The 22,743-nt window shown below is 46.0% G+C and overlaps 1 protein-coding gene across 2 annotated transcripts; it reads left to right on the top strand.

Annotated features, from left to right (window-relative positions):
• Positions 1-235: 235 nt before the first annotated feature.
• Positions 236-20,957, top strand: NCMAP (non-compact myelin associated protein). 2 transcript variants are annotated; one of them, XM_035120525.2, is made up of 4 exons: positions 236-438; positions 15,872-15,967; positions 17,090-17,174; positions 18,612-20,957. In XM_035120525.2, exons 2-4 carry the CDS (start codon positions 15,883-15,885, stop codon positions 18,757-18,759), a joined length of 318 nt encoding a protein of 105 aa, XP_034976416.1. In that variant the 5' UTR covers positions 236-438; positions 15,872-15,882; the 3' UTR covers positions 18,760-20,957. The 2 variants fall into 2 exon arrangements, with proteins under 2 accessions (XP_034976416.1, XP_060131788.1); XM_060275805.1 differs by lacking the exon at positions 236-438 and adding an exon at positions 4,708-11,492.
• The last annotated feature ends 1,786 nt before the right edge of the window (positions 20,958-22,743 follow it).

Below are 22,743 nucleotides of genomic sequence, written 5' to 3'. Positions count from 1 at the left end.
ACGTGCAGTCCCGCCGCGATGGCGAGAGAGCAACGCACTCTGCACATGCTCAAGGGAACTCTTATTCGCTCCTCTTCCCCATACGCAGGAGAGGCTTCTGCAAGCGAGATATGGGGCAGAGGCAGAGCACTGGAGAGGCGGCTTCTTCCCTCCCTCGCCTCTCTTTCCCTCTCCCTCTCTCTGCTGTGCCCACGGCTGGGGCGGAGGAGGAAGAGGGCTCGGCACTTGGCCCAGCCCCAGCCGGATCACCTGAAAGAGAGAGAGAGAGAGAGGAGGGCGGCGGGTGGGGCCGGCTGCGCAAATACGCCCGGAGCGGGCGCTGCTACTTCTGCCGCCGCTGCCAAGGGAGCTGAGGATATTTGGCCGAGGAGCCGATGGCAGAGCTCGCCCGGAGACCCTCCCGCGCCGTCTGCTAAAGGCCGGGCTCCCCAAGAGCAGGTGGGTGTGCGCGGAGAATCGGGGCCGCGGGGGCAAAAACGGGAGGGAGGGAGAGAGAGGAGGAGTCCCCAAGCTGGTTTGCGCCCCGGTGCCCGTCGCCTTTCCGGACAACGGCGCGTTGCTTCTTCAGTTTGCGACGCGGACGCCCGTCCCTTGCGGGCCCGCGGCGTCGGGGACTTATTTCGTGCTTTATTGGGGCCGGAGAGAAAGTTCTGAGGGAAACAGGCTCGCGCGCAAAACACGCGGAGGATCCGTCTGGAAGAGAGTTGCCCAGAGGGGATCCAAGCTGAGGCGGATCACCTAGGCAGGTGCTGGTGTGTGTGTGTTAGTGTGTGTGTGTGTGTGTGTGTGTGTGAGAGAGAGAGAGAGAGAGAGAGAGAGAGAGAGAGAGAGAGAGAGAGAGAGAGAGAGAGAGAGAGAGAGGATGCTTTATTTGCTTAATTTCTTTTATGTGTGGCTTTAGGTCTTTAGGTAGACTCTTGAATCTGGACGTTTCCACTTGTATGGTGGGTGATGGAGAGGTGGTGTTGCTGTGACTATTCTGTACTCATAGTACAGAGAAGGGACTTCGAGCTCCCTGCAACGCAGGAATCTTACCGTACTAAAGCATCCCTTAGAGATGGCTATCTTCCATGAAGGAGAGTCCACTACTACTCTACTGTCAAACAGCTCTTACCTTCCAAAAGTTCTTGTCCTTGGTGGGTTTAAAAAAAAATAAAAACATTACTTTATTTATTATTCACTTCCCACTAGGTATCCCAAAGCCATTTTAAATGCAATAAACATGTATAGAACAATTGCATGTATGAATGCCGGAGAAGCATTCTCTCTCTCTCTCTCTCTCTCTCTCTCACACACACACACACAACATTTGCAATAGAACAGTCAAAACAAATAGCAGCACATATCAATTCAAATCCAGTTCAGATACCAACTGCAATTAAAACATCTGCTTGGAAACTTCCTGTAATCCTGTGATTTGTTATACCACAAACGTTCCAGGCTTATTTTTTGTACCGCTCTCATTGGCCTATAGCAGAAATATGCCGCTGCAGACTGCAATAATGTGACAACATTGAGAAAGTATCACAGAATAACTAATAAAGAGGAATGACGTATGGATGGTTCAGTATAAATGCACCACAAATGCACGGTGGTTGTGTCAATGACATGTTGCAGAAGACACCATCAACATCACCATCTGGAAACCCCACTGGTCAGGGGTAGGTGGGGAGTCCAAAGATACAGGATGGTTTTCGAAGAAGAATCTCTAGAGACTATTTGAGCCTAGAATTAAGTGCTTGTTACTGACTTGCGTTCTGGTTTGTAGGTATAGAAGATGACCCTCAAGGTCATCCCTTCTAGCTCTACAATTCTATGATTCTATGATTACCTTGCTAAACCTAAGCGGGTTTTCTAATCAGGCCCTGGATGTGTAACTAACTACCTGCTCAGGAACTACCGTACATGTTTATGCTGCCAACAGGCAGGATATAAATGTAAGAAAATAAATGCACAAATTATTTTTATTCTGGGTGCACACTTGTGCACTGTCTCTGGGGTTGAACAGTTTTCTGGACGCAATAGGGTTTGGACTGAGGAGCAGGGGCAGAAGGAGGCTGGTGCATTGCCGGGGGGTGGACTAGATTACCCTTGGAATCCTTTCCAACTTTTACAGGTGCCACATAATATTATCTCCACAAATTTCAGTGTGACATCAACTACTCTCTGGAACTCTGTACTAGGCAAGGGCTTTCATTATATTGTTTTCAACACCTAAACACTTTTTTTTGTTTAGGTATGAACAGGTGCTGCTTTTCATGGTCCTTGGGGCAATGTGAGGGACAGGCTGTCCTGTTGAACTTCTGCTTGTTATGCAGCAAATCAAAGTACAAGCGTTCTGACATGCACACACACAAACACACACGTGGCAACCATAGAAATTAGGAATACAAAAGCACTAAGGGCAGCGGCCAGGGACCCAGGTGGCGCTGTGGTTAAACCACTGAGCCTAGGGCTTGCTGATCAGAAGGTTGGTGGTTCGAATCCCTGTGACGGGATGAGCTCCCGTTGCTTGGTCCCAGCTCCTGCCAACCTAGCAGTTCGAAAGCACATCAAAATGCAAGTAGATAAATAGGAACCGCTACAGCGGGAAGGTAAACGGCGTTTCCATGTGCTGCTCTGGTTTGCCAGAAGCGGCTTTGTCATGCTGGCCACATGACCTGGAAGCTATACGCCGGCTCCCTCGGCCAATAATGCGAGATGAGCGCACAACCCCAGAGTCGGTCACGACTGGACCTAATGGTCAGGGGTCCCTTTACCTTTACCTTTAAGGGCAGCGGCAGAAGAAAATGAAGAGAACAGGCAGTTGCTGGCAGTAAAAAAAAACCCACAATGCTGATTTAATAATCCTGTAATTTAGTGATCCTCTGCATATCTGCTCAGAAGTAAGCTCTTTAAAGTCCAGTGGGACTTACAGGTAAGCGTGTATAGCAGGGGTGTGAAATCTCAAGCCTGGGGCGAATGTGGTCCTCTATGCCTCTTTATTTGGACCTTGAAACTCTCCCCAGGCCACACCTCTGCTGTGCACTCTGAGGATTTTTGCCTGGCTGGAATGTGTCCTTCAACTCTGGATGGAGCTTAGAGAGAAGGTGTGTACAAAGGTAAAATTTACATGGTTTACTCTGGCCACTTTTGCATTTGATCCCAGCTACCACTGGTATGTGGCCCTGGGAAGGTTTATTAGAAGGGAATGTGGCCCTTGGGTTGACAAAGGGCCGACACCTCTGGTTTACAGGATTGTAGTGTTAGTGTATAAGGATGTGTATCTTGGTGGCTGTATTTTCTTAACCAAAGATTTCAGTCCCAGTAATTTTCGTTACTGAAAAATATTTGAGGTATTTGTACAGCATGTAAAATTAACACAGCAACCTTTGATCTCAATGCTCCAGCTGTCTGGGCAGAGGAAATTAATGTTAAAGCAGTGTTGACTATAGCAGAGATAAGCATATATTTACAAGTGAGACTTGAAATCACTTTCAACACAATACTTTACAGATCTCACAAGTCCCATTGACTTCAGTGGGACTTACTCCCAGATAAGTAGGCATAAGATTGCATCCCTGGTCTCTTTTTGGGTCACTCTTCATGTTATGCTCATACTTCACCCACACCCAGAAAGCAGCCATTTCTTATACTGTACTTTATCACTAGTGAGTATTCTCACTGCGGCTTGACTGAAGCAAGAGACGTTTAACACTGCCTTTCTGTGCACAGATAACTGGAAGTAAGACCCACTGAAAGAAACATGCATGTCATTACTTTAACTCCAGCTGTGAACATCACAATGGTTTTTTTAGCTGAATCCGGAAGAGGAGAGCTGCTTTCTGGGCTGTATCTGCAATGTTAATTTTCCCTCTAACAGCCATCATGACTTCCCCATAGCTGTCAACCCTCCCTTTTTTTGTGGGAAACTCCCTTATTCCAAACCACAGCTGTCAGCCTTCCCCCTTTTTTTGCTGGAAGTTCCCTTATTCCAGCGCCGTTTCCCACTGCTATCCTGGATTGTTAGATATACCGTAGACCAGGCATCCCCAAACTGCGGCCCTCCAGATGTTTTGGCCTACAACTCCCATGATTTCTAGCTAACAGGACCAGTGGTCGGGGAAGATGGGAATTGTAGTCCAAAACGCGTCACAATGCACGCATCACATTATGGAGCAGGTTGCCGGGGGGCGGTGCTCCAGCGCCTGGATCCGAGGATCCCGATGCTAGAGCGGCGGCGGCAACCCGCTCCGTAGCTCGCTGACACCCCTCGCCACTCCGCCTGAGCAGGAAGAAGCACAAAGCGCGCTACGGAGCGGGTTGCCAGCGCAGACACTGTAGCATCGGGATCCTCGGATCCGGGCACTGGAGCACCGCCCCCCGGCAACCCGCTCCGTAGCGCGCTTTGTGCTTCTTCCTACTCAGGCAGAGGGGAGTCAGCAGAGACACCCCTTGCCGCTCCGCCTCCGCCTGAGTAGGAAGAAGCACAAAGCATGCTATGGATCGGCTTGCCACGTGCTTTGTGCCCCTCGCCGCTCCGCCTGAGTAGGAAGAAGCACAAAGCGCACAGCAAGCCGATCCATAGCATGCTTTGTGCTTCTTCCTACTCAGGCGGAGGCGGAGCGGTGAGGGGCACCAGCGGCTGCTGCTCACGCTGCTCTCTGGCCCGCCCCTTGCCTCTTCCTCACCAGGAAGAAGCAAGGGGCGAGGCCAGCAACATCGGGGCCTCTGCGATGCCGGTCGCGCCGCCGCCATGGTAGCGGCAGCCATTGGTGGAGGGGGCGAGGGGACGTCGTGCTGCCCCCTGCAGAGTGGAGCCCGGGGCGCCCTGCCCCCCCATTGCGACGCCCCTGTCCACAGACATCTCTCTGGGTCATGTGACCAGCATGACTAAAACACTTCTGGTGCAACAGAACACCGTGATGGAAGCCAGAGTGCATGGAAACGCCATTTACCTTCCCACCACAGCAGTACCTGTTTATATATTTGCACTGGTGTGATTTCAAACTGCTAGGTTGGCAGAAGCTGGGACAAAGCAATGGGAGTTCACCCTGCCGTGCAGATTCAAACCACCGACCTTCTGATCGGCAAGCCCAAGAGGCTCAGTGGTTTAGACTACAGCGCCACCAGAGTACCGGCATTTTTGTACACATTGATCGGCATTGCAAAATTTGGAGAAGTGCAAATTTCAAAGGATGACGTGTGTGTGAACATGAACTGAATTAAATTTCATCCCTACCTAGAAAGTAAGATGAGCCATCCCAAAACATTTAGCTGCCTGAGGCAATGGAAATGTGTTTTTTCTTTTCTTTTTCCCATTCAAAGCCTGCTGGACAGCAGTGGGGCACTGCACCTCCACTGCACTCATGGGGAACAGGCCAGTCTGGGGAAGGAGGGCAGACCACATGAGTCCCAGGACCTGTACTCCGAACAGTGCCAGCCAGCATAGTCAATGGTCAGGAATGATGGCAGCTGCAGCCGAACATCACCTGGAGAACCACAAGTTCCCCCACCTCTGATTTTTAAGCGCTCCTTCTGCCTCCATTCACAGCATTCTGAGAATGCCATACAAAATATGTCTAGTTAATGTTTAAAACTTCTACCTTAAGGCATTCTCTCATGCTGCTATGAAAACCTCTTTTCGGCACTCTGGAGCTGACCATACCAGCTCATTTTCGCCACCAGATAAAGCCAGCCCAAATCATCAAGTAAAATCAGAACTGTCTGTTTTTTTTTTTGTTGGAATTAAATTTAAAACAACAAACATCATTGCTAGCAAGATCGGGAAAACATTTTACACTTTTAATTCTTGTTAGCAGTTTCTCACTTCTGCATATACATTTCTTTCCTTCTTTGTCTTGGCATAAAACATTACAATAGTGGTATCTTTATTCTGGAGCCTGTTACTGAAAGGTTTTAATCAGCATGTAAAGGCATTTATTTGTTTAATTTGCAGTGTTTGTTACACGCTACCTGGTAGCAGACGTTATTTGGGTGTACAAGCCAAAGAAAAAAGAAAAAAAACTGAAGTATGTTTAACTCTGGTCCTCTCCAGCCTAAATGTGAAATCTAAACGAGACTGAGAAGGACAGTAGAATAATATCAGTGTAAAACCAGCTACAGAGAATAACACCAGTACCAAGGATCTGGGGAAGGTCTGTAGCTTGGTGATAGAGCATATTCTTTGCATGCGGAAGATCCCAGGTTCAGTCTCTGGCATCTCCGGGTAGCGCTGGAAGAGACTCCTTTTCTGAAAACCCTGGAGAACCGCTGCCAGTCAATGTAGACCAGGGCTAGCCAGATGCTGCTGGACTTTAGCTTTCATCCTCCCCAGCCAACATGGCCAATGGTCAGGGATGCTGAGAGTTGGGAGCAACACCTGGAGGTCACCACATGCACTACCCCTGGATAGACCGTACTGAGCTAGGTGAACTAATGGAATCTCTTGATGTTGGTACTGACCTTTAAAGCCCTAAACGGCCTCGGTCCTGTATACCTGAAGGAGCATCTCCACCCCCACCATTCAGCCTGCACACTGAGATCCAGCACCGAGGGCCTTCTGGCGGTTCCCTCATTGCAAGAAGTGAGGTTAAAGGGAACCAGACAGAGGGCCTTCTAGGTAGTGGCACCTGCCCTGTGGAACGCCCTCCCAGCAGATGTCAAGGCAATAAGTAACTATTTTACTTTTAGAAGACAACTGAAGGCAGCCCTGTTTAGGGAAGTTTTTAATGTTTGATGCTGTATTGTTTTTAATATTCGGTTGCAAGTCGCCTAGAGTGGCTGGGGAAACCCAGCCAGATGGGCGGGGTATAAATAAATAAATAAATAATAATAATAATAATTATTATTATTATTATTATTATTTATTAAAAGCAGCTTCCTGTGTTCTGAAAGCATTAAGGTATCTTAGAATCCTAGAGTTGGAAGGGACCCTGAGGATCATCTAGTCTAGTGTAACACCTGCAATGCAGGAATATGCAGTTTTACCTTACAGGAATCGAGCCTGCAACCGTAGTATTATCAATACCACACTCTGACCAGCTAAGCTATCAAAGGCTCAGTTCTTTTCTCTTGAGAGAAAGGAAGCCTATTTATTAAAGTATCATATACGTATGCAACTTATAAATCCACAGCAAAATAATGCTTTTTTAAAAAAGTACATACTGCAATGCACCCAATAACCTAAGACGTATGTTTCATTGTACTTTGTTACTCCTACATAACAAACATTCTCCACTTCTCTATGAACACATTATTCTGTCTCCTATCCTCTCTAAACCTAACTTTCTTTGTTAAGATGAAAAAGGTTGGGGAAATTCCAAAATCTACCTGGTGCGAAATGATTACCAGATGAAGGTGCAGGGCAAGTCTTTTTAGGGAGTGCGTTACATGAGGATATATGGAGGAGAAATTCGATTCCGTTCACACCTGATGGTAAACCAACTAAATTTACAGTTTCTAAAACAATGTGTGATTAGTTTGCAAACAGAATCATATATTAGACAAAACTGCAAACCAACATGTGTATATTAGGAGAAATTCACACTAAGGCACTCCTGAGCAATTTTGTAAAAAATCTGCAAACTGGTCTGGAAATGTAAAGAGCTGAAGATTGGAAAAATGAGAAACCAAAACAGAGATTTGCCCATCCTTAGCTGTATGATAGATGATGTCTGTGCATGTGTATGAAAATGATACATGAGTAACGTATAGGAGTACTGTAAGGATAGACAAGCTTTTTGCTGTTAAGAGCCACATTGCCCTGACGTAGTTTGTTGGCAGTGCTTGCAAGCTGTGGGTGGAGCCAAAGCTAATAATGGTAAGGGCCACCCAGAGAGAATATTTCTCTCTCTGTCTTTGCCCCCCCCCCAATCCCCATGGGCTGCCAGGGAAGGGACAGAATGCTCTTGCTGACAGTCTAAACTGTTCACTTACAGAGGGCTTTTGAAATTAGGTTGCGGACCACAGGGTTCCCACCTCTGGAGCAGCATACTTGTTTGAGTGCAGTGTGATTCCTCTGGCACTTTGAATACGCCCTTTAGTTGAGCCGCACAATGCTCTGGGTTCCACGACTGCAAAGAGGGCATTGTGATCTCTGCGGCAGGAGAACAGAACCCACGTTTTGAATTGTTGTGCACTGAAACTGGCTGCAGTCCACCTCTTTGGGCAGGAAAGAAACATGAGACCGATGTGAAACTTCTTGCTTTATTTGGCTACTGAACCAGTGGCCTCTCATATTCACCATTATGTGATCTGAGATAGTGCCATAGAAAGCAATTCAGGAAGTTAATGTTATCTCCTGGTGGAATATACTATGTTAGAATATGTTTTTGGTAACAACTTCCCTCTTTCATCTCTGAGGCCGGCAGGGAGTCCATTGTTTTGATTTCCTCTGTTTCAGAATGGTGAAAAGTGCTTTATGCTCCAATAACATCCTAAATGGTTTGGAGGCTGCAGTCTTTCAAGTGTTGCCTCGCCTTCAGCATGTGCCTGCCCCACTCAGTGTGTAGATGCTCCAAAAACTTTGAGGTGTGGCGATCAGAACCGTACACAGTATTCTAAGTGTGGGACAGATTTCTGCTGTGTCATTGTGAGTTTAACCCCCTTCCTTATTCCTTCCTTCCTTCTCTAACCTTACCTGTTGGTGTGAGTCATATGAAAAAATAAAAATGGGGAACTATTACACCCTTTGGGCCAGGAGTTTCCTGCCATAAATAACCAAGAAGGTTTAATTGCGATTTTGTAATGAATTTTTTTTTGCACCGAAGGAGGCAATAAGGAAAAGAACAAAAAATGGGACCAACTTAGGAGGAAATCATTAAGCCACATGAATGCTAATTAATGTCCCGAGACAAGAGAAGGCTAGTCTGAGAGCTTGCATGCACTCACCTAGTCTTCTGACTTGCAGAATGTTCATGTTCTGGAATCGTAAGTATTATTTTTCCACCATGCATACATGTTTTTGCAGCATGCCGAGCTTGTGCCTGCGAATGGGGTTTCCTTACCAATGGGTTCCTGTGTGTTTGGCTCTGCTGGTTGTGGCACTTGGAGCTTGCGAGTGTAAAATGAATTTTGCAGCTGAATTCTGAAACAGAGCTAATAACTGGCAGTGAAGTGTGCTTGTATGGCTGACCATTAGGTCCAGTCGTGACCGACTCTGGGGTTGTGTGCTCATCTCGCATTATTGGCTGAGGTAGCCGGCGTAGAGCTTCCAGGTCATGTGGCCAGCATGACAAAGCCGGTTCTGGCAAACCAGAGCAGCTCATGGAAACACCGCTTACCTTCCCGCCGGAGCGGTACCTATTTATCTACTTGCACTTTGACGTGCTTTAGAACTGCTAGGTTGGCAGGAGCTGGGACCGAGCAACGGGAGCTCACCCCGTCACAGGGATTTGAACCACCGACCTTCGGATCAGCAAGCCCTAAAGGTTTTGATTGATTGAACAAACTTAGTTGTTCTCTAAGGTGCTACTGGACAATTTTAAAATTTTTAAATTTATTTCGACTGCATCAGACCAACACGGCTACCTACCTGATTCTGTGAAAAGAGTCTCCCTACTACGGTACTCTCAGCACCGTTAACAAACTACAGCTCTTTGGGGGGAAGCCATGGCTGTTTGAAGTGGCACCACAGTGCTTTAAATGCATCCCAGAGTTGGGTTTTGTAGTGTGTGCTTAAGTGCTTAAGGGAGTTATGCCAATCCTGCACCCTCCTCTTTGGACTGTGGATCAGCTGTCAAATTAATATGTAGGCAGACCTTGATTAATAGGGGGTTGGGGGCAGGGGAGAGGCCTACCTGTTGGGTGCTGTGAGGCCTCCTGGTAACTACAGGCCCCGAGGCATTTCTCATGCAAAATCTCCCCGCAGCTATGTTTTGTTTATTTCTGAACTGCTAAAAAAAATCAAAAACCTCCTAAGTGGTATACAATATTAAAAAAGCCAAGGAGTTGTAGTCACAGAATTGTAGAGTTGGAAGAGACACCAAGGGTCATCTAGTCCAACCCTACAGCGGGGGGGGGGGCTCTAAACCACTAACCTTCTGGTTTTAACAGCCAGATGCACTGATCCCACTAATCTTTACTCAGATTAGACCCATTGAAATTAATGGAATAGGCTAGTCATAAAGGTAAAGGGACCCCTGACCATTAGGTCCAGTCGTGACCAACTCTGGCATTGTGGTGCTCATCTTGCACTATTGGCCAAGGGAGCCGGCGTACAGCTTCCAGGTCATGTGGCCAGCATGACTAAACCACTTCTGGCGAATAAGAGCAGCGCATCTACTTGCACTTTGACGTGCTTTCAAACTGCTAGGTTGGCAGGAGCTGGGACTGAGCAATGGGAGCTCACCCCGTCGCGGGGATTCGAACCGCCAACCTTCTGATCGGCAAGCCCTAGGCTCTGTGGTTTAACCCACAGCACCACCTGCGTCATACCAGCCATTAATTTCAAGGGGTCCACTCTGAGTGAAAGTTGAAAACAACCCAATATCATAAAAATACAAACTGAAACCCATGAAAGAGCTGGATAAAAGCAGTTAAAAAAGAACAAAACAATCATACAGAGGACTCGTACACATAAACCACGGTCCATTTTTATGGGTCAGGGGAAGCCTGGGCAAAAAGTTGAGTCTTTATAAAATATCTGAAGCTTTTCCCTCTGAAATGGCAGAGGGAAGCACATTTTGTAGTATAGGGGCAACAGCAGAAAATGCTTTCTAAGTGAATGGCTTTATGTTATCAAGGCCTTGAACATGTCCTATGTTCCTAGGACTATCACAGCCCTTTTGTGTTTGACTCTTGTGCAGAGGTGGGGAACCTGTGGCTCTCCAAATGTTGCTGAATTACAGCTGGCCACTGCCCAGCCCAGCCCAGGATTCCATTTCTTGGTCATGATAGCGTGTGACAAAGAGACAGAACCCATGAACCAGCTTACAGTTAAAGTTCCATACATAGTCCTGATTGGAGAGTAGTTTGTTTGCCTTATTGCATTTCTATCCCACCTTTTCTCCAGGAGGTATACATGGTTCTCCCCCCCTCCTCATTTAATCCCCACAACAACCTTGTGAGGTAGGTTAGGCTGAGAGGCAGTTACTGGCCTGAGGCCACCCAGTGAGCTTCATAGCCAAACAAGGACTTGAACCCTGGTCTTCCAGGTCCTAGTCCAACGCTCCAACCACTACACCACTCTGATGGCTGGACTCAGTATGCGCTATGAGTGGTCTATTGTGCATTTTTGATGGATTCCGACAAAGATAACAAGGGCAATGACTGCCCTCCCCATCCCACATGCACACACCCTCGCCTGTGGCCAGTTTCCACACACCCAGTTGCTTGTTTTGGCAATCGGCAGCGGTGCTTGGATTAATAATCATAATAATAATAAAAAACCTTGGCCTCCTCTCTCCCGCCGTCCAGGAAATGCTGCCCAAACTGACAAGCCTGCTGAAAGGCAGAGTCAACTCAGCGCCTACCCAAAGAAATGGCTCCTTTCTCCTTCCTGAGAACACCTGGTAGGTCAGGACAGGGGTGTTGGGAGAGGGCAGGCTGACAGAGCCCTTGGCAGTGTCTTTCCCCTACAGAAAGGTGCAAAATTGAAAGTCAGGTTCCTGTTGCGGGAAGAGAAGGCAGGTGCTTTGTGGAGGAGGAGAGGGCAAGTGAGTGAGTTCAGTCCAGGGAGAGAAAAAAAGAGTCTTTATATTCAGCATGAATAAGAAGGGAGGCAACGGCAGTGGGTGGATAGATAGGTGGGGGCTTCTCGGTGCTTACTGGTACCAATTTATTTTAGCAAATGCTGGGCTGAGGTTAGAGAGACAGCCCAGTGAGCCATTCTGCCCCTCCTTTAATTTTTTTGCAAATATAGCGGGGTGCGGGAGCGAGAAGAAAAATAGTAAATAGTAAACTAACAATACAAGTATTACATAGAACAGGCTTCCCCAAACTACGGTCCAGCCTGCGAGGGTCATTTATGTGGCCCGCGACGACCCCCGCCCGCTGCTGCCCACTTCTGGGTCGGAAAAGCACCGGAAATAGCTTGCACGCATGCACAAGCATCATTTCTGGTGCACTTCCGGGTCGGAAGAGGCCCGTGCGCATGTGCACAAGCTATTTCCATTGCTTTTCCAACCCGGAAGTGCGCCGGAAATAGCGTGTGCACATGCTGACGGGTGCGCGCTCCCCCGCCCTCCGGCCCACTGCGCGATCAGCATTGCGGGCACCAGCCCGAAGCAGGGTAAGTTTGGGGACCCCTGACATAGATCCTAACTTAAACATAAAAACTGCTCATATTAATTTATATGTCCTACCAGATTGATAATTATAAGCTATGGGTTATATCCAGTGCTAGTCCTACACAGAATAGATCAGTTGAAATTAATGAACATGACCAAATTATTATTGTTAAATTTATTAGGTCCATTAGCGTCAGTGGTCTTACTCTGAGTAAAACTTAGTTGGCTACAGCCCTATACGTTAAAATGTAGGAAAGGCAGTGAGAGATACAGACCACTGAGGAAGTAGATGGTGGGTGTTTATTCTTACAGCCTTGCAGGAGAAGAAGTCTCTTTGCACCAATAAGGGCTCTTTCATTCTCCGTTTGTTAGTCTGCACATCATAGGGATATAATTTAAGGGTGTGTGAACACCTGCAAACAGCAAGGATTTCCCCCAAACAGCAGGGCCTTGCAAAGGCTTGCAACAGAAACCAAAGGAGCATCTAGTTCAGCAGCCTGTTTCTCACTGTGGCCAAGTAAAAGCATCTGTGTGTTCGAGACATAATGCCATTGTTCAACTAGTTAGGATAACTATAAGATTTCAGCTATATTGCAAGTAGCGCAAGTCAAAAATTAAAGTAAAGAAGCAGTTGAACAGTACATGTAGGTCAGTGGTGGGGAACCTTTGGCCCTCCAAGTATTGTTAGATCGCGAGTGTCCTGTTCTGGTTCTGACTCTGGAACCCCCAGGGCAAGCCTGGTCAAAGGTTGCTGTACCACGGACAGCTCCGAGTGCCTTTGAAGATGGTCTGGAAACTGCAGATGGTGCAGAATCCAGCAGTAATGTTTTCTAAAACTAGATAAAAGCGACACAAAAACAAAACACAACTGCCCATGGCAAATAAAACTTGGTGTACAAATCCAAACATTTAAAATGAAGCGTCATATGTAGATATTAAATAGCATTGGGGTCAAAACCGATCAGCTGCCAGTGGCCTGAGGATACAGTCACCCACTATTTCTCTCTGGAACTGACCCAGTGCAATCATTGTAACATGGTAGCCCCAACTCTTGGAGCCTGTACAGGAGCTACTGTGGTCATCTGAGCTGCTTTGGGTCATAGTTCCCCTATCCGGCTTCTGAAGGAGGTTATCCTCAGTTCTCCCATCCTTTGCTATTTCCTTCTCTCCCGAAGGCAAACAGCTAGGAATGCGTGAATCTGTCAATTTCAAATTCTCTCTTTCTCATTTTCCAATCTTAAATTCACTTCTTAGCATTTCTACTTCAATTTGTGTTTGCATGCAGTTTTGCTTAATACACACCTTTCTGCAAAGCAATTTTCCCTAATGGTTTTTGTGCGTTATTTTTGTTAATCCATGCATTAATTTACACACTCTTACCTTTTGAGCACATTACTTGGCTAGAGAACTGCATTGCGAAGTTCTAAGAAGCATGAATTTCAAAGTATGGCTCTGTGTTTTGGTTCACATGTTGTTTTGGAAAGTGTAAACCAGATATATTCATCTTTAAATGCGAACTGAGTTGAATTTCTCTCCCCTCCCTACACAGCCTTCAACGTGACAGCTCCACCTAGCTTGTGTGTGAGTAGCCCTTACACCAGCTGCCTTACAATAATATTTATCCAGCCTTTTCCTCTGGCTTCCCAGCATGCTGCCACCCTCTTGCAAGAAGAGCACAGTCCCTTGACTCAGCCCCTTGCTGCATTTATTTCCTTATTAAGTGAGAACTGGGTTTCCAGCAACCTGTTTTGGACTGTATTGGATGGTGGTAAAACCACCACAGATCCTGCTTTAGGAAGGTGCAGCCATCTTTATGTTGAATCTGACAGGTTGAATCAGGAGAACTACGAACTCACTATAAAAACCGTATATCATAGGGTTGGTGGATTAGGAAAATAGAACATTAAGATTTCAATTCTTCTTTCAAACGAGGGAGAGCCGCGAGGAAGTGTGGGGAAGTATCCCCGACCACAGTATATTATCATGTTACAAAAGTAATTCAGCCTTGGACACACAAAGGCGCCATTCACTTAGAGGAGAATGACCTAGTTATGGATTCAGGGCCTGAGTTATTTTCATTTTTGCTTCTCCCCATTTTGGCTAGAAATAGCAAGGCCGCTTGGACACAAACAACATTGCAATTCAAAGCTTTGAAAACTGGGGGCAAAACTTCAGAAGAAAGCCAACATTCTCGCAGGCTGCCAGCAGCTATCTGAATATTCCCATTTTTGTTTTTCAAAAATTGGATTTGTTGAAATTCCACCTACAGAACAGTCATTATAGAGCTGGATTCATGGTCCTTGGCAATTGCTGCGCTTGCTTTACTGGCCCTTTCAGGCTTTGTACTGAGGAGGCTCCCAAACCTGAAGTTTTGACCCTAAAGCAATTGAAGAAGAGTTAAGCTCTCTTTCACTGGAATGGGTGTGGATGGGGTTCTTGGCATATTCACAAACTGGGTAAATTTCCTGCAAGTAACTGTAGCTCTGGCCCAGGCCAGATTGAAAATTGAGCATTGAGGTTGGAATGCTTGTTGATTTCGGAGAGCTAACAGCCATTCACAAAGAAGAATCTCCACTCACAGCTCATCCCACTTCTGCCTCAGGTAAACAGTGTTGTCAGGTTTTTGTGCTGTTTCAGAAAACCTTGCAAACCAGAAGGTACCATGGGATGAAAGAAATCTGTCCAGACTTGTAGCCACTTGCTCAGTAGCCTGTGGTGGGTAAGAATCTCTCTCAGGCAATGGGGCAGAGAAGCTTTTGAGACATAAAAGAGAATTCATTCTTTCCTTTATGCCATTAGTATATATCAGAGGTGGCTAATGCGGTGCCTTCCAGGTGTTACTTGTTTAAATGGTTTCTTTATTGCATTAATGTCTCTCCAAGGAGCTCAAGGTGCCATACATGACTCTCCCCTCTCCTAGCCACCACGGTCACTTGGACCTCTAATGACAAAGATGTAATTCAATTGTCACAGGCTGTACTTTTTGCATTTCACTGCCATCCCTGCCCACTCTGCTCACTGTGAGACTGTTTGCTGTTTCTGTGCCACTACAAACGTCAACAAACTTTGCAATGCTAGAATGGTTGCATTTTCATGAATGACTGTTTATGTGAATGGCCTCTTAGCTTCTCTTTAGCTTCACATAGAATGGCCAACAGACTTGCTTTTTGTATTTGATTGGCATTTACATGTTCTTACTTATCCCCCCCACCAATACAGGTGTCTCTGTGTAGGAATGAATCTGAATGGCATTCTTACACTCTGTGGTTTGCAATGCCACATACTTCACTGGTGACTTACGTACATGATGGATTTGCTGTGGACAGGTTCTTTTCTCCCAGCTGGGGTGTGTGTGTGTGTGTGTGTGTGTGTGTGTGTGTGTGTACACCATTCTGATGTTTCAGCATGAGTGCCATTGCCGGACTCTGGAGCAGGTTTAGGGGCCACATAGGCAGAGAAGGAGGAGGAGGAATCTGGTTGCGCTAGTCTGACGCCACTCACACAGTGTTAGATACAACCCATTATCTGGATAAGACCAAAGAGTTCTGTATATATTCCGCTATCAGGCATTGGCCCAAAGAGTGATCTTCTTGCACCTGTTTTGTTTCTCCCCTTGCTCGCTTTGCACAGCTCTAACCTAGTTCTTGCTTTCTTCTGCCTAGCTGGGATCAAGATGACGACAGCTGCACCGGTGTCTGAGAATTCTGTGTCTTCAACAGATGCAACCACAAAGTCTCAAGAACAAATTCTTTATCAGAGTAAGATAAATGCAAAGCTGACATTTTGGGGTTGCATGCCTAAGTTCTGCATGTTTTCGAACAGATATTGTGTGAGGCATTTTAAATGGGGAAAATAGATGGTAGTTAAAAAGAAGACATCTCCCGCTCCAGGACCACTGTCCTGGTGAAACAGCCTTTGCCAACCTGGTGCCCTCAAGATAATTTTGGACTGCATGTCAGCCCCAGCTAGGATGGCCAATGGCAAGAAATGTTGGAAGTTGTCCATCACCATTTGGAGAGCATCATGTTGGGTATACCCGGGATAAAAAATTAGGAAGGAACCACTGACAGCTTTTTTAAAGAGATCAAAAAATCACGATGTAAAATCCAGTCCTGGGTCTCTCAAGTCACACTTATTTCAGTCCTTAGGAAGCTGTTTTTCTTCTGAAAATTAAGTGTCCCTGACACAGATTCAAAGGACTGACCCTACTATTATTGTGCATGCCCAAAGGAGATATTACAGTCTGTTCTTTCTCAAAAGAAGTTTGTGATTAAGAAATGAGGAGTGTTGGGTGGTCCTATGCACGCTCCTGAGAAAGTGAAAAAATCAAAGAAAATAATAATAATAATAATAATAATAATAATAATAATAATAAATGTTTTACTGAATAGGAACAAATAAAGACAGGTGGCAGCTAGTTCAACACCACCTACATTGCCTGGCAGTGGCTCTCCAGCATTTCAAACATGAGTCAGTCCACCCCTTATCTGGAGATGGCTGGGATTGAACCTGGGACCTTCTGTATGCAAAGCAGATGCTCTACCACAGAGCTACGGTCCTTCCCCCAAACAATTAAGCTACCTTATATTGAGTCAGACCATTGGGTGATCTAGTCCAAAATGGTCTACCCTGACTGGCAACAGCGCTCCAGGGGTTCAGACAAGGGTATCTCCCAGCCCTACCTAGAGATGCCAGGGATTGAACCTGGGACTGTCTGCATGCATAGCAGATGCCCTACCACTTAGCTATGGACCCCCCCCCCCCCAATAGCCCTCAGATGTACCTAAGGTAACTATCTCCCTGGAGGCATTTTGGCAATCCAAAACCTTGGCTGGCCCCCATTCACTTTAGTATTGTTTTTCTTTCCTTCCTCCTGTTAGGTTCTGGAGCGATTGTGGCGGCCATTGTAGTTGGCGTCATAGTTATATTCACTGCAGTTCTTCTCTTGCTGAAAATGTATAATAGGTGAGTCAGTGACTTGGCTTTGGGCTCAAGTTCCTTTGATTTTTCAAGAGAACAAGCAGGCTGTGGGCAGCGTTCCCTGCGTTTTGCAGATGTTTCCACGGGATCCGCTTCATGTTTGTGTTTGTGGTGCGGCTCCACAGCCCGGCCCTGCAATTTCTGCTTTCGCAAGATCCTCACTTAGAGGTGATATGCTATACAAGGGAGACCCAAAAGGCAGTATCCAACTAAGCACTACTCAGAGTAGACCCATTGAAATCAGTGGCCCTAAATTGGTCAGGTACTTAACGGATTTATTCTGAGTCGGACTAGCATTGGATACAACCCAATGAATGGAGAAGAGGGTGATATGCTGCTGCTTTGGGGCAAAATATGCAAGGGTGATCCAGTAAATAGAGAAGAGGGTGGAGCTTAGTAGCAGTGACCTAGGAGGCAAAAAATGGGACGCGGGTGGCGCTGCGGGTTAAACCACAGAGCCTAGGGCTTGCCGATCAGAAGGTTGGCAGTTCAAATCCCCGCGACGGGGTGAGCTCCCGTTGTTCAGTCCCAGCTCCTGCCAACCTAGCAGTTCGAAAGCACATCAAAGTGCAAGTAGATAAATAGGTACTGCTACAACGGGAAGGTAAACGGCATTTCTGTGTGCTGCTCTGGTTCGCCAGAAGCGGCTTTGTCATGCTGGCCACATGACCTGGAAGCTGTACGCCGGCTCCCTCGGCCAATAACGCGAGATGAGCGCCGCAACCTTAGAGTAGGTCACGACTGGACCTAATGGTCAGGAGTTCCTTTACCTTTAAGAGGCAAAATGCATTAACAGCTGCCTCTTTTGATATATTTAAATGGACCTGTTTTGTGTTATCTTGATCTATTCAGTAACCCAGGACAACCCAGGACAATGGAGAAGGGACCAAGAATGCACATCAGGGTTGCTCCCCTTTAAGAACATAAGGAGCTGCCTTTATTCTAAGCCAGACAGTTCATTCATCTGGCTCAAGATTGGCAGTGGTTCTTGAGGTTTTCAGGCTGGAATTTCCCCTAGTCCTATCTAGGACCTTCTGCAGGCAAATCCTATGATCTGCAACTGAACAGTGTGGCCTTTCCACTCCCATCTTCTGGGAAAGGCAGCAGTGTGGCAAGGGGGAATGCTGCATCATTAATTCCTCCCTTGTGACTTAGGGAATCTTGTGTTCCTGGAGTGGATAAATCCTGTCCAAATGGGCCTGTGTGCCGCACTTCAGGCTGCAGATAGAGGGTTAGTGTGGCACAGTTCATCGTGTGGGAGTGCTGATCTCGCAGCATGCTCATTAGAGGCCAGAGGATTCTGGAGGTTCCCTTCCCATCCTGGGCAATAGTGCAGAGGAAAGGGAAATGGATACCACCCTGAGACATTACATCAAGACCCGTGAGCCCTGACATAATGCAATGTTTGCTTTCTCCTTGCAGACGCATGAGGACAAAGCGGGAGCTAGAACCGAAGAACGCCAAAGCCACAACCCCCTCAACTCTGGGGCAGGACACCAATAGTGCCAGTCGCACCACAACGGTGACGTTCGTCCCCATGGACATCCACATGCCAAACAGAAGGCCCTGAGGCATGAGCGCCACAGAGGATGACAAATCAGACCCAGAAATGGGCCTTACAGGCTCTGGGAAGACCTGTGATTCGTCAACATAAAGGAAGTTAAAGACTCTCCACGTTTCTGTTTCTTTAAGAAAGAAAAAGACTGGGATCCTCAGGACAATGGATGTCACCCAGTTGCAAAAGTGGCGTCTTGTCTCTACAGCTGTGGATACATAAGGGTAGCTGGTGGCAAGGCTGCCCCCGTAGTTGGATCAAGAGATGCCCTTCCACCATTTCCTGCTGCTTCACATTAGGCTGTCCATGGTCATGGATCCTGAGCGGTCCTTTGCTGGTTGGAGATTCTGAAGAGGCAAAGGGAACTCCCACCCACCCAAGGCCATCCATACTGTTAGGGAGAGTGAGGTGGCTGCTTTAGGCGGCAGGTACTGAGGGATGTGGAGTGGGATGTGGAGTATTTGAGGGCAGAGCTGTCTGTGACACAAAACACAGCCTGCGCAGCATCCCCCAAACTAGCCTGCTGCTCGCAGGTGCTAGTGTGAGGAATTTGGGGTGGGGTGGGGTAGGGAGAAATCGCCTTCTCCTGTTCATCAGTTTTTAAAGCCTCCTCGTGCCCCAAATTAAAGAAAAGTTTATACCTTCAGTGGCATCGCTCCACTTCAGATTGGCTGACTCTTTTTCCGTGTTCAAGGAGCTGTGCTTTGTCTTTTTCCCCTCCTGTATGGGGAGCATTTGAACATTTGACCTCTTACAAGGAAAAGAGAAAAGGCCACCTGATTCATCAGGGTAGCTAGAGCAACTCTCCTGTGAGGAAGTTAACATGCTTGGGGCTTAAATAGTTTAGTGGGGGCAAAGGCAACATAGGCCATTATAGAGGTATTTAAATTATGCATAGTGTGGAGAAAGAGAAGTTTTATTTCCTCTCTCCTATCACTTGAACCTGGGGGCATCTAATGATGCTGAAGGGTGGGAGATTTAGCACAGATAAGATGACAGACTTCTTCGTACAATGCAGTTAAATTCTGGAATTCATTACCACGACATCTGGTGATAGCCACCAATTTCAACAGCCTTAAAAAGGGATTAGGTAAATTAATGGAGGATCATAGAATCATAGAGTTGGAAGGGTCCCTAGTGTCATCTAGTCTAACCCCCTCATGTCTGTTGGTTTCCTCTCCTTAGTCTCCATGTTGCCCTAGTAGAATTCAGCAACAACAAGGATGGGGACAAAACGAGAATTGATTGGCTTTGCCTGTGACTGGCTCTGGCTCCATCTACTATAGGCATCGCTGTCTTCAATGGGCACCAGCCACCACTGGATCTGCGGTCGGGATAGGGTTCAGTTTGATTCAGTTAGCCTCTAAAGGCAAACCCACCTAATTTGCATTTTCTAAAATACAAGAACCAAAACACAGCCACCCTTCAAAATTCTATGAATTTTGTAGTGCAGTTCTACAGCTGAGTAATGTGCACAATAATTCATTTACAGTATTGGGGTAAAGTTTGCATAAAATGCCTGTGCTAGTGAGAATAACATACAAAAATGCATTAGAGCATTTGTGTATATGTATTGGGTAAAATTGCATGCAGATGAGTATATTAGGATAAATTCACACAATAATGCTGATGGATTTTCATGAGGCCTTTACAAAAAAAATATAACCAGATGTGGAAAATGGAATTTAAGATTGGAGAAATAAAAACCAAGAGAAATTAAAATCGACAGATTTACCCATCCCTAATCTGAGATGGTTGTGTGAGCTGAACACAATTCAGCATGCTTTAGGGTGCAGTCACTTCCTAGGATATGACACCTATTGAGCTACACAAGGTTTACTTCTGAGTAGACATGTGTAGGCTTACACTGCGAACGTATTTTACCATTCACGTGGTTGAACATGGATGTATTGTTCTTTTGCATCCCAATTCCTCTTTGATGAATAGTTTGCCAATGAACCTTGACACAGAAGGAACTGCTTATATTTATTTGGGCTTGGTTCTGGTGTCTTTTCAAAATGAAAGAATGGAATGAGGTTTTTTTTTTTTAATTGCAAGGGAGCAAAGATTAGCAAGGGCAGTGTGGAACCTGGTGGGCTTTGTGTATGCTGCTGCTTTTCTGTAACTTAATTTTTTTTAAGTGTCCATAAATGATGTGATTTGTGACCCACCTAAAAAAAGAGCATGCCACATCCTTCTGCTGAAATTCTAATGTAAAGATAATCTCAGAAAAGAAGTGAAATTCTTCTTCTTCTTCTTCTTCTTCTTCTTCTTCTTCTTCTTCTTCTTCTTCTTCTTCTTCTTCTTCTTCTTCTCCTCCTCCTCCTCCTCCTCCTCCTCCTCCTCCTCCTCCTCCTCCCCCACCACCATTCACTGTAAGGACCCAGAATGGGTTACAACATTAAAACACAATATTAAGTTTAGAACTTACAATCACAGAAATAAGCTGGGTCCTAAAAATATACATCACAAGTGTTAAGAGCCAGGGTAAAGAGGTACTGGTAAGTCTTCAGCATTCACCAGAAGCTCTATAGCAGGGGTCAGCAAACTTTTTTTAGCAGGGGGCTGGTCCACTGTCCCTCAGACCTTGTGGGGGCTGGACTATATTTTTTGGGGGGCGGGTGAACGAATTCCTATGCCCCACAAATAATCCAGAGATGCATTTTAAATAAAAGCACACATTCTACTCATGTAAAAACACCAGGCAGGCCCCACAAATAACCCAGAGATGCATTTTAAATGAAAGGACACATTCTACTCATGTAAAATGGGTTATATGATATTTAAACAGAACATCAGCCAGTAGTATGGCTGTGGAATTTTAGACCAACTGAAGTTTCTGGATTCAAGGGCAGCTCACCCCACCATATGAAACCAAAAGCAAGCGATGAGATAGATGAGCTTCAAAAGCACCATGGAGGTACATGGAAGTAACCCACATCCTTGCACTCAAAGATTTATGGCAAAAAAAGAGAAAGATACCCAGATATATTTTAGCTTCCATGCTACCTGGCCGTAGTAGAGATGGAGAGGAAAGTGCTTGCAAAAATGTATTAGGAGCAATGTGTCTAAAATGCTGAGGAATTTTCACGTGGACATAAAAACAAAAGCAAACCAATATAGCAATGTGAAGAACTGAACTTAAGGTTCGAAAGCCTACTTGACAATTTGTCGATTTCTAGTAAGAAAAGGCAACACCAAGAATTCTTGCTGAGGAGTAGGAGAAGCTAGGCTGTGTAAACCAAGTTTGTACTTTAGGCATGTTGGCTGGAAGCCAAGTCCGTGCAAGGTTCCAGGTTGTGCTCTGTGTACAGTGTGAGTGGATGGCTGGAATGTGCACAGACCAGCTCTTCACACTGAATTACAAGTTTCACAGTGGTTGTCCATCAACGCTTATTGTCAGTTTTGAAGAGAAGTCTTGTGACAAATACCCTTTTCTACATAGACATCGAGGCTGGAGAATACGTTGGCAGTAAGCATGTGAGTTTAGTATTGCAGAAGTGGGTGTGTAATAATCCCACCAAAAAGGTTCACCAGGCCCACTGCGTACATTTGCACAGTAGCAGCATTGTTGCTCTTGTACGAACTCCTGTGTCCTAGGCTCATGTGTTAAAAGGAGGGCCCAAGCAACATCTGGCCCCCAGTGGCCCTGCCAATTTTCAATTGGCATGCATAGTTTTTGCAATTATTATTATTATTATTATTATTATTATTATTATTATTATTAAGCAATTGTAGGGAACCAGTGGCCCACTGGATGTTCTCAGGCTACAACGTCTATCACTCCAGACCCACTGGCTGGGCTGGAAACAGCCAACAACATCTGAGGTACCTGCCCTGTTATAAAGATGTCTATCTTGTGCTTTGAATAAAGTTCCCATTGGGGTTTGCAAATAATCAAAAGGCAAGAGAAGAATGAAAGCACAACTCTAAAACAACAGTGTAAAACCATCAGGGTTGATCCAGCAATTAGAAAGTTATTTATTTTTTATTTTAAAG

This window comes from Zootoca vivipara, chromosome 6 (genome assembly GCF_963506605.1).
Source record: "Zootoca vivipara chromosome 6, rZooViv1.1, whole genome shotgun sequence".
Classification (NCBI taxonomy): Eukaryota; Metazoa; Chordata; class Lepidosauria; order Squamata; family Lacertidae; genus Zootoca; species Zootoca vivipara.
The sequence above is the reverse complement of the archived record's forward strand: the minus strand, read 5'-3'. Positions and strand labels throughout refer to the sequence as shown.